This window comes from Otolemur garnettii, unplaced genomic scaffold, assembly GCF_000181295.1.
Source record: "Otolemur garnettii isolate 467f Iridium unplaced genomic scaffold, OtoGar3 scaffold00027, whole genome shotgun sequence".
Lineage (NCBI taxonomy): Eukaryota > Metazoa > Chordata > Mammalia > Primates > Galagidae > Otolemur > Otolemur garnettii.
In genome coordinates this window covers 2,469,264-2,481,104 of record NW_003852422.1, presented here as the reverse complement: position 1 = coordinate 2,481,104, position 11,841 = coordinate 2,469,264, and the positions used below count along the sequence as shown (strand labels likewise).

Here is an 11,841-nt window from a genome sequence, read left to right as displayed (position 1 = left end):
GACTGAGAAGTGACAGCCTACGCACCCACATGCTGCCTCTCTGCTCCTTCCTTCCAGGTAGCAAATGTCCCCTCTAATATTTTTATTCTGGGCCAACCAAGATCGGTGATTTTGTGATGCTATTTTAGTAACAGAACAAGGCAATCATGGGTTATCCTGGCAATCAAGCTCTAAGAAAGAAACATTTAACATGAGACAGCTCACTTTGATGTCAGCTCAGCCCCTGTTTTGTAGTCACTGGCCCCCTGCCCAGAGATTCTCTTTACAATACAGTTTCTCTTTCAGATTAGTAGTCTAAACTCTTTATTCTTTTTGTATAACCTTTATTTTTATAGTAGTTTCAAAGTTACAGAAACACTGTGAGAACAAATGACTGTCCTGTGCTGGTCAGCACAGACCTGCCCGCGTCCTGCCCAGTGTTTGAGCGGCAGGCCCCCCACGCAGACAGGCCCGCTGGGCTCCACGCCCCCCGCCGTGTCCGTCCCTCGGCCTGCCCCATGTCTGAGCGGCAGGCCCCCCACGCAGACAGGCCCGCTGGGCTCCACGGCCCCCGCTGCGTCCATCCCTCGGCCTGCCCCATGTCTGAGCAGCAGGGCCCCCATGCAGACAGGCCCGCTGGGCTCCCCGCCCCTCGCTGTGTCCCTCGGCCTGCCCCATGTCTAAGCAGCAGGGCCCCATCCCTCAGCCGTGTCCCACATCCCGCCCACTGGCATGGTGCCCCTCACTGCTTGGCTATCATTACCTGACATTTCTGAAAACCACGGGTTAGTCAGCAATTGTGTCCACATTGTTCATCCAACACTTCATGATGGGAGATGTTGCAGAAGTGAGGCTGCGCCCTGATGGTGCCTTGTCAAGGTGACATGCAGTGTGCATTTGTCCCGTGGCAAGGCTCTCGTTGGTCACTTGCGAGGCGATGCCAGATTTATTCCTGTGATCAGCTCCCTGTATAACCAATGTGTGTTTTGTGAGGCGGCTCTGAGACTGTGACCTCCTCCTCTCTGTTGTCACCCGCAGCCTGCCAGGATACTGTCTTTTTGCTTCCAAATGGAGAGCTGCCAGTCAGATTGTTCCTTCTACATTTATCAGTCAACATTTGATTAAGGAAAAGCTGGGTCTTCTCCCACCTTTATACATTGTGTTCATATTGGTTTGGCCTCAGACATTCCCATCTTGTTCAATTGGCTATGATTCATTAGTGCCCTTATTTATTTTTATACTCATAAATCTAAGATTTTGCCTGTAGGAGCTGCTTCAAGAGAGCTTTTGAGTTTTTGATGTGGTGACTTTCTTACTTTCTGGCACAGTGAATTGTTCTCTTTCTTAGCCCTGGAATCAGCTGTTTCCTCAAAGTGCCCTGATGCCCTTAGTGGAGATTGGTGCTTAGAAACCAGGACCTGAGGAGTAGGCGTGCTCAGAGTGGGCAGAGGCAGGAACTGCGGTATGTGCGTGTGTGGCAGGTGCACAAGTGGTGGGTGCACATGTGTGTGGGGGGCAGGTGCAGTGTGTGGTAGGTGCACATGTTTGTGTGGTAGGTGCATGTGTGTGTGGAGGGTGCACACATGTGGTGGGTGCACATGTGTGTGTGGTGGGTGCATGTGTGTGTGGTGGGTACATGTGTCTTTGTGGTAGCTGTACGTGTGTATGTGTGTGTGTACACGTGTGTGTGGTAGGTGCATGTTTGTGTGAAGTAGGTGCACATGTGTGAGTGGTGGGTGCACGTGAGTGCGTGTGGTGGGTGTACGCATGTGGTGGGTGCACGTGTGCGTGCCTATGTGGCAGGTGCACACTCATACCCTTCGTGCTGTAACCCTGCATTACTCACTCTGCATATGAGACTAGGCCTCCCAACTCCAGCTGACACCCGGGGTTTCTTCTAGCCCTTCTGGATCTGCCCCAGCACCAAGTGGCCGGGCCTCTGCCTCCTGCCATACTGCTGCTCACCGGCCCTTTCCTGACCCAGCCTCTGGGCAGGGACCATCAGCTTCAACCCTGCTTCATACAGGCTGCCTTGCTGTTGCTGCCCTCAAGCAAGGAAGGAGGACGTCAGTATCCCCCAAATACTGACGTCTCTAGGCAAGCACCTGACCGCCCAACCGCTGCGCAGGACAAATGGTCTTGTCCTGCTTGTGGCTCTAAAGCTTGCTTGCTCAGTTATAGATAAACCTGGGAGCTGCCCAACTTAGGTGGCAGAGGCCACCTAAGTGATTAGGTGATTAAGTAAATTATCTTAAGTGATTTGCCACAATCCACGGTTGGGAAGGTCAGCAGGCTGAGAGGCCCATGGACACACGTGGGGCACCGCGCTGTAGAGCAGAGCTGACCCGGCATCCTCCAGCCTTCTGGCAATATTTAAATCTGAGGCTGGAATTGGGCATACAACTGGGGAGGCCCTGGCTCAGGCTCGACGTAACTGAAGGATTCCTAATTTTCTGGATGCTCCCGGGACTCTGGACCTGGGTGAGCGTGAGACTTCTCACACAATTGGTGGGGGGAAGGTTGAAAGGAGAGGGTCCTGCCCTGTCCTTTTGGGGCAAGGCTGGAGTCATCCTGAAGGTGGTGAAAGGATAGCATTGTGGTGGGAGTGAGTGTGTTTCTGACCAAGCAACTGTCCACAGCCAGTGAAGACGCCGTCAGAGAAAGCTGCTCCATTCTCACTCTGGAAACCACACTGTTGGCAGCGGCGTGGGCTGTTCAGCACGGACTCCCTGTGTCCAGGCTGCACTGTGCGCCACTGGTGGGGTAGAGGCAGGAGCTCTGTGGTCTTAGAATTTCACTGCAGCATTGTGCTCAGTGGGGGGTTGAAGATATTTGTGGTCACCTGAGATAAATGTATACCTGTTATGGATAGAAGTGTGTCCCCTCGCCCCCAAATCCATAGGTTTTGAGGTTGTATCTCCCAGTGCTACTCATGGTATTCAGAGATGGGGCCGGTGAGGGGTGGTTAAGATTAAATTGGGTCATCAGGTTATGGCCTACTGTCCTCAGTGAGGAGGAGACACCAGAGATCTCACAGCAAGAAGACGGCTGCCTGCAAGCTGAGGACAGAGGCCTCCTACAACCTGCCCACCAGCACCCCATCTCAGACTTCTGGCCTCCGGAACCAGGAGAAAGTACCATGTTTATGGTTTAAGCTGTTCCATCTGTGGTATTCTGCTGTGGCAGCCTTAACAGGCAATAGAACACCAGAGATTAATTCATGGCTTAGCTCTTTTTTGTAAAATTGCTGCTGTGACAGAACTTTTTGTTTGCTGTTTTATGGTTTTTCCCTCCACCCAGTTCCGTACTTCACTGCAGTGCCTCGGCCCCCACAGCCAGGTGCCCATGCCGGCCTGCTGTGCCTTCAGCTGTCCACCAAGTCTGTCCCCCGTGCAGTTACTTTCAGCTGTCCACTGAGTCTGTCCCCTGTGTCCCTACAGCCACGTGCCCACACTGACCTGGCTGTGCCTTCAACTGTCCACCGAGTCTGTCCCCCGTGCAGTTACCTTCAGCTGTCCACCGAGTCTGTCCCCCGTGCAGTTACCTTCAGCTGTCCACTGAGTCTGTCCCCCGTGCAGTTACCTTCAGCTGTCCACCGAGTCTGTCCCCCGTGCAGTTACCTTCAGCTGTCCACTGAGTCTGTCCCCCATGCAGTTGCCACTTCTCTGCTCAGAGTCTCCTGCCCACTGGTGGTGGCTGTGCAGGTGGGTGTGGGCCACCAGGCCAGGCCATGGTACTTTCCTGCTCATCCTGCCCCATAGATCCTCATGGGCTCTGGAGGCCCTGCCAGCCCGTCTGGCTGAGCCAGTGCTGACTGGGGAAGAGTGGTCTCAGCCTGGCAAGCCACCTTTCAGTCAATGCTGTGGAAAAATGCAACCTCCTGGGCGTATGGTCAGCAGGAACACACGTCCAGGCTTTGTTTTACTTAAAAATATTGACCTGAGTACTGCAATTTCATGGAAATGCCAGCTGACTTTGGGATATGCCTTCAGGTTACCATTTAATGCATTTCTTTAATGTACACAGTATCAAAAGAATATAATTTTGAAAATGTAATCATATTTTCATGATTATATAAATTCCTCAGGCAGAAGGCCCTGGGCAGGGAGGGAAGTGGAGAGAGGCGGACTGGGCAGTGGTCTCGGGCAGGGCCATGCTCCTGAGCCCCTGCCCTTGGTGCCCACCCAGGAGTCTGGCGCTTATGGGCTCCCGGGGTCCCCGCTTGCTCCAGAGCCCATGGCACAGGCGTGTCCCACAGTCCCCACAGAGACATGTGCAGGAACCAAAAAACTAAAACTCAAATGGAGACTAGTTTGTCTTTTGAAAAAAATCATAGAATGTTGTCGTCTGTTGGAGGGGATGTGGCAGGAGCGATTCCCCAGGATCCCGGGGTTCACGTGGGCAAGGTGTTCACGCCAGCAAGAGTTTGTCCAGAGACTGGAAAATGTGCTCCTTGGGACTCAGTCAGAGGTCAGAGAGGACCGGTGCCCCACAACCACCTCATTCCAATGCCCCTCAAAATGGCCTTGTCAGGTGGCCTGGGAACTCCTGACCCCAATGTACGCTCACTCACTCTTGAGACACGACCATCACTTTGTGGGGGTGTGTAGTCTGCAAACCTCACAAGATACCCACGCAGACATCATTAAACATTTATTATTTTATTTCAATACTTGAGAGCAGGTGCTCCGTGGGTGGACGTCACCGCAGCACAAGCTGCGGCCGTGAGTGGAGGTCACGGCGCCCACAACCCGTTCGAGGGTGCAGAGTGCTTATGTGGTGAACATGTGGGAAGTTTCGTTTCTGGAATTTTGTTCCTTTTGATTTTTTCCTTACCCTCTCATCGTTGAGGCTATGTGTTAATAGATGCTACGTTAAACCCACACGGGCGTTCAGTTAGGGGGTTAGGGGCCTGCCGGCCATATGGCAGCTTCTCCTCTCCTTGCTTCCGAGGGAGGCTGATGCCGTGTGGGGTTCTTGGGAGTCTAAAGGGCACACTAAAATCAAAAGAGGGTCAGTGTGTTAGGAGGGGCCAGGGGACGTGAGCTGAGATTAGCCGAGCACTGCAGAAGGCTCTCCCTCGCCCTGCAGCCGCGGCGGGGTCAATAATTCAGGAATAGCTCACTCCTAAGTCTGCTCACTGGGCCGGTTATTCTAGGAGGCTGGGAGGTGAGAGGTTATCTTCTCCCTGAGGGTTAGTGTTTGCCAATGTGCACTGCCATGCAAGCTGACCTGGCCACACCCACTGTCCACAAGTGACCAGTGTACCACTGCGAGGCCACCAGAGAACTCCTGCGGTTCTACTCTGAGACGCACCAGTCTCTCTGCACTCCCTGGCTGTGGGCACTGGTTTGGAAACGAGATGGTTTGTGGAGGCTGCTCTGGTGCCCCTGTACAGGGCTCCGGTGACAACCCGTGGCCACGTGTAGGTCATCTCCGTCACCCAGTTTCCAAGCAGACCCCACTTCCTGTGTGAGGCCAGTGCCCAGCCCATGCTTGTTACCTATCCTCTCCCTGCCATGCACAAATTCAGCTAAGTGGGGTGGGTGGGCAGCACTGGCCTGGAGGCGCACCCCCCTCTCTGGGCTGCCCACCATGACTCTTAACAGCCGCCCGGGCCCGCGTTTCACATGCCAAAAGCTCCCATGGGTAGTAGCCACTCCTTGACTGTCTAATCCTGTTAGGAAAATAAAGGGCACTTTAGGAAATGAGAGAAGGGCAGGAAAAGAAAACCAAAGAAGCCTGGATCACAACAGTCCTCCTGCCAGCCACGTTCTCTGTCTCTGCAGCAGTGTGTTGCCATGGCAGTGCCCAGCGAAGCTCGGGGGCCGTGGTTAGGTGAAAAGGAAGTCCAAGGATGGAGGGGTGGACCTGGAGGGGCGTCCGTGCACTCAGGCCTGCCGAGACCCGGGTGCTGCTGGGGCTCGTGTCAGGGAGTGGACACTCCCGGGAAACGTAATCTTCAAACGTGAAGTGACGGTTTTAGCCATTTTCTGTTTTCTTTTTCTCCGTTTTACTGTTGGGCAGAAGTTGCTAGTAGGGTGCCATGCGGCGTGCCTGGCACTACTGTGTGCACACCCAAAAGGCGTTAGGGGGAGGCCGTCTGCTCTAACGGGGACTGAGGCAAAGGGCATTAAAGTTTTAAGGCAGTTACATCGGGAGCGGAGGGCAGGGTTCCGGGCCAGGCCAGGGCCTCAGCGTCTGGCCATGGGCGACCCGGAGCGGCTGTCTCTTCCTCCCTAAGGAAAGGAAGAGAGGAATTAGATACGACACGTCCACAGCACAACCCCCAGCCCTGGCCCCCTTCCACGGCGCCAGGGTCACTTCCAGGCCCAGAGAGCACCCAGGGTCACTTCCAGGGCCTCTCCCAGGGCCACCCTCAGGATCACTCCCAGGGCCTCTCCTGGGGTCACTCCCAGAGCCACTCCCATTGTCACTGGGTCACACCCCTCTCCCTGGAGAGGTCTCAGCATATGAGATCAACTCCCACTAATCCAATTCCCGCAGTGTTGGCAGGTGATACAGCTCCCGTCCAGCCCTGCGATGTCCCACTTTCAGTGAGCACGAGCCCAGTGTTGCTGGGGGGAGGTCACCACGACAGGGATGCCTCTGAGAGCGATGTTAGTGCCGGCCATGAGCCCAGTGTTGCTGGGGGGAGGTCACCACGACAGGGATGCCTCTGAGAGCGATGTTAGTGCCGGCCGAGGTGCCAATTGCTGCCAGCACGTGGGAACCCACGCAGCGTGGAAAGTGGCTGTCCCTGTGGGATACTGCCATTTCATTGGCCATACCAAGATACATAGATTGGGCGGAGCATTTTCCTACAATCTTCGACGTAAGGGGGCCTCACCACCACAGACTGACAGATACAACTTGAGTGATCTAGGAAAGGGGTCCCTGGGTAGTGTGGATGAGGCACAGGTGCGAAGGCCCACAGGGAGAGCTGGCCCAGCGTGCAGTCAGCTCTGAGAAGACACCCCCAGCACGTCACCCTGAGGGGACTGTACACATGGCTGTTTGTGTTCAAATTTTAGTCTCTTTCTTTTTGGTTTCTTTCTTTGATATTAGGTTGTGGAGGAAAAATTGATCTTGCAAGGATTTCCTTCTGAGTGTGAGCCCTAAGGAAGAAGATAATGTAAGAAATCTGTGATTTACCCCCGCAGGTCCGCGTCCAGCCACCCTCAATGCCGTATACCCCACATGGCCGTGCGAGGGGAGTAAGTAGACCCAGAATGCCAAGATCTCTTACAAACGACAGTCCACAGAGCAGCGTGATGGTTCTGATTTCACAGGATTTTGCTTTTTCCAAGTACCGTCTTCCTTTAATTCCTGAGGTTTACTTATTTATTTCTTAAATTACTCTCTTGTAACTGCTCCACACCAACACCTGCAGCTATGTGCCAATCGTGGACCAGCTCCAAGCTTCCCATGCAGTAAGATTGACTTACAAGCTCATGAATTGAAATGGGTCCTAATTTGATAAATTGAAGCTTCCCTGGAGCTGCATAGAAATTAAAAAAAAGCTACTTACAACAAGTTTCAGGGAAAATGTCGACCCTGTTCAAGAAAACAAACAGGTCTGGCCGTTGGCCTTGTTCACAGTCGATGTGCACGCGAGTGGTTTCTGTGCATCAGGCCGGCTTTCTGCTAGAGCTGGTTGGAACTCTGCACATGCTGTCTGGGAGCATAAGGACATTTCCTAAATGAGACCACTTGGTCTGCTGGGCCCTCAAGTGGTGAGTCTGATAGTCACGATGCTGTAGTAATTAGTGGTAACTAGTCACACGGGGGGTGGGGGGAGGGTGATTGTGTCTCAGATGAGTGTGGTGACCACCGGGAGACTGTCCCCCCGGCCGGCATCTCAGTTTCCCTCAGACGTCCTGGTGGAAGTGTCTGGGATGGAGCCCAAACCAGGGTGACCCACCGGCCAGTGGCTTCTGGAGACCCTGCTGCTCTGAGCAGCTCAGCTCAGATGTGGCGCTCCTCCAGGGATGGCGTCCTCCCACCCCACAGCTCCCCACCCCCTACAGCCACATTCACGAACTGAGGTGCAATACACTGTGACGGTCCAACCATGTTCCGGAACTGAGGCAATGTACACCCTGACGGTCCTACTAGTTGAATGTTTGGCCTAGAATTTCTCTCACTGGGAGCTCACACTGAGGAGTGGGTCCCACCCACACTGACACAGGCCAGCCGGCAGCTCAGTGGCTCAGCGCCCAGGTCACCTGTTCAAGGCTTTTTCAGAGTAAGGCTGACTTTTCCTCCAAGGCAGAGCTGTGTGTCCCTCAGCCTGCATGCTATTCACGGAGACTCCCAGAACCTAGGCTCATGAGCAGAAATTGTGCCCACTGTGGTCCCTGAGGACGCAGGCAGCCTGGTCTGTCCCCACTGTGTGGGCCTGAAGCTGGGCAGAGTGTCCTGCACACCGGTGGCTTGATGGGCATGTGATTGAGTCGTTATTTCCATCACAGGCTGAATCATTCCCCATAAATTGTAAAAGCTGGATGTTTTGAAAAGCCAACTAGAAAACAGACTTCACTTATTCTGAGACCTCACAGCGTAAGGATTTTGATGGTGGGGTTGGCTGTACTCAAAGGCTGGAGCTGTAGCCAGGTCCTGGCCAGGGGACCATGGGGATATCCTGCTCTTGGGAGGCACAGGGCCACCAGCAGGCTGACAGATCTTGTCAGGATGATGCTGCCACACCACCTGCAGCAGAAGCTTTTGGGTCAAACTAGGCTGCCCACTGCCAGTCTCTCATCCACGCCCAGACAGGCTGAGTCAGTACAATCTTTCTGTTCTGTCAGTGACCAAAATGTGGTGACCCCTGGCCTATGGGCACTGGTGAAAGCTACTATAAGGGTTAGGATGCCGAGAATACTCTCTATGCACCCAGACACCAGCCTCAAACACAGAGAGACTCAGTGCACAGACACTGCCATGCGGGGACCAAGCACAGATGTGGTGCATGGCCCGGGCCTCTGCAGGGCATCCCAGGGGACGCTGCTCTTCTGGCGCTGTGGGTGTCCCATCTGTGGGTATCCCATCTGTGGATGTCCCATCTGTGGGTGTCCCATCTGTGGGTGTCTCATCTGTGGGTGTCCCATCTGTGGGTGTCCCATCTGTGCCTTCCAGTCTCTCACTCCTGAGTATCCATTCCTTGTGACTTTTCTGTAGGGTGGAGGAGACTGTCCTGGGAGTGACCTTCTAAGTAATCACGACTATGGCAACAGTTACCAGTAGCCCCTGTGCTATGGAGCAGGGAAATGGGTCGCCTCCTTGGACTCAGAGTGAGAATGGTGACATGGGCTGTCATCCTGACAAAGAGTGTGGGCACATCCATGCAGGCAGCCTTCACGCCCTGAAGGTCCTCAGCCAGGAGCTTCACCTCGGACTGGGGCTAGAAAACGCCCCTCTCCTCGCCACTCCTCTGGCTCCTCCCAGCTCCTAGTCTGCCCCAGCCAAGGCCTGGCTGTATGGCCCCACGGATCCACAGGTCTGTCCTCTCAGCCAGGCCAGGGAATTCCAATTGTTACTGTCCTTACGGGAGTCTGCCAGAGGCACTGATGGATGTCTCTGCACTAACCACCAGTCACACTGGTCTCTCACTGGACTGCAGGCCTCTCCCCTCATAATGGTTGTTGGCTGCTTGGAGGCTACAGAACTCTGCCCAGGGGTTGCTCTGACCCCTCCTGGCCCCAGCCCCCAGGCCTGTCCCACCTGTTCCTTCTGCTGTCCAGCTGAGTGACCCACTGAGCACCTCCTGCCCAGGGGGGGCACCTGCCTGACACCAGGATAGTTTCCCTGATGTGGCTCACGGCCACCGTGTCCTTTTCACCAGGGAATGGGCCTCTGAGTCAGGCTGTGGGTTTCCGTCTCCTCCTTCAGGACCGCCCCCCGCCAGCAGTGCTGTGGAAAGGGGCACCGGGCTTAGAACCACAGGACCCTGGGAGCCCCTGGGCCTGTCTTGGGTACAGGGGCTGGGTAAGGACCTTCCTGCTCACCTGCCCTGCCCGGGCTCACGTCACTTCTGCTGTCCTGAGGCCTCTGCCCACAGCCTTAAGTGGGTGCCTCTTGGGCTCTCATGCCCCAGGGTCTGGGCACCCAGGAGGCCTTGTTTGGAAATTACTATGACCTTGGAGGTCGTGAGATGGTTTGGGAATGGACAGAGGCTGAGTGAGAGCTCTTCTTCATGTTGAGGGTTGATCTGGAATTGAATTGTGCCCTAAAATGAACAGAAGTGGAATCTCTTGGACTGTCCTCTTGTCATCCAGACAAGGCCACCAGACTCGCAGATGTGAGGAAGGGAAGAGCGGAAGGGAGGCAGCAAGATCACCTGCAGGTGCAGGGAGGGTTTGTCCAGGGCCTGCCTCTCAGAGCCTGGCCCGAGGGTCAAGTCTCCCCTGGGGCCTGGGGAGCAGAGTCCTGGCCCCAGAGTGTGCTCCAGCTGCCTTGGCCTCCAGGCCAGTGGTGTTCAGGTGGCCTGTGCTGAGGGGAGAGCCTGGAGCTTGATTCAGTATAGGGTTCTGGACAGCAGGTGTCCGTCTGACTCCCTGCAAAGGTCTCCCAGCTCTGCCTAACCTGGTCTCCTACAAGGCAGAGATGTCAGCGCCAGTGCCGTGGGTACTCCATTGTGCTATCTAGGCTCGTGCCGACGTTTTACATGCACTCTGACTCAGTTCGAGAGACGTTCTAAGATTGAAGGTGTTCAGAGCAAAGTTTGCCCTATTAACCACAGTCGGCCGGCCGCACAGGCAAGAACCACACTGCAGGGGGCAGCACCTTCTCTTCATGCTATTTGGCAAGGCAAGTTGGCATGTCGCCCCATTCACAGACCAGGAAACCAAGCCTCACAGAGACCAGAGGCCAAGATCACACGTGTGACCAACAGTGGGCCAGGCACCCACCTTGGGCCATGTGGCTCCGGGTCTGCATCAGGACACTCCTTCCTGTAGTTTCCTGGGATCCTCACCGCAGTGCCAACACCCTCCCCCAGTCTGCTGGTCTCCCACCCACCCCCACAGGACACCCTGGTGGCTCAGATCCAGCTGGAATAGGCCCTGGAATCCAGATTGGCTCCCCATACCTCCAGCTGAGCAAACCCTCCAGAGACGCTGGTGAACGACCCAATGTGAGAACATTGTCTAAAATACCTCCTTGTGAATTAAGCTCAGAAAATGCTGGCGTGGAAGTACAGACCACGCCACTCGCCCAGGCCCCCTGCTCCCACTGGGGCGGAGAGTGCATTCAGCGTGTGCTCTGGGCCATGACTTGAGGCTGCACGGCCCTGGGGCTCAGTTCTGCTAGGGATTCTGCATTTAATCCAGGCTCTTCTCCCTACCCCTGGTGGCTGTTCTACGGGCACAGGGTGTCCTGGGGTCCCCAGTCCAACACAGCCTAGACACAGCACTCAGGTCTTAGCCCTGAAGACAGGAAGGAGGTACATTACCAGTTTAAAGATCTTGGACAGAGTGCCCTGTGCGTCAGCTCTCCTGAAGCCCTTGTGGGTGGATTTGTAGTCAGACGCTCTGGCTCCGTAGCCAAATCCTGGCCGTTGCCCCTCGGCCCCCTGCAAGGAAAGACCAGAGCGCTCTTAGCCTCCAGGCCAGCGGCGGCCCCACCAGGAGCTACCCCTGACCACTGGGCAAGGGCCTCGCCACAAAGGACTCTCAGAGTGTCTTCCAGAAAAGCCCAGGGTTGGGGGAGCAGAGGAGGCTGCTTGTCCCCAGGTCTGTGAAGTGTGGCCCCAGGAGAGAAGGGTTGTGGCCTAGGCTGAGTCTTCGCTGTGTGGTCCGCAGCCCAGGGGTCCTCACACACCTGTGGTCTGCAGCCCAGGGGTCCTCACACACCTGTGGTCTG

At 55.2% G+C, this 11,841-nt stretch overlaps 1 protein-coding gene across 1 annotated transcript in view; it reads right to left on the bottom strand.

The window, feature by feature from the left end:
• Window positions 1-5,474: 5,474 nt before the first annotated feature.
• The window catches only part of MBP (myelin basic protein), a 107,430-nt gene continuing 101,063 nt past the window's right edge, over window positions 5,475-11,841 (bottom strand). Inside the window, exons 9-10 of the mRNA XM_023512373.1 lie at window positions 11,432-11,551; window positions 5,475-6,218 (exon numbers count right to left, since the gene is read on the bottom strand). Coding sequence (XP_023368141.1) covers window positions 6,174-6,218; window positions 11,432-11,551 — 165 coding nt within the window. The 3' untranslated portion in view covers window positions 5,475-6,173. The remainder of the gene's footprint in view (window positions 6,219-11,431; window positions 11,552-11,841) is intronic.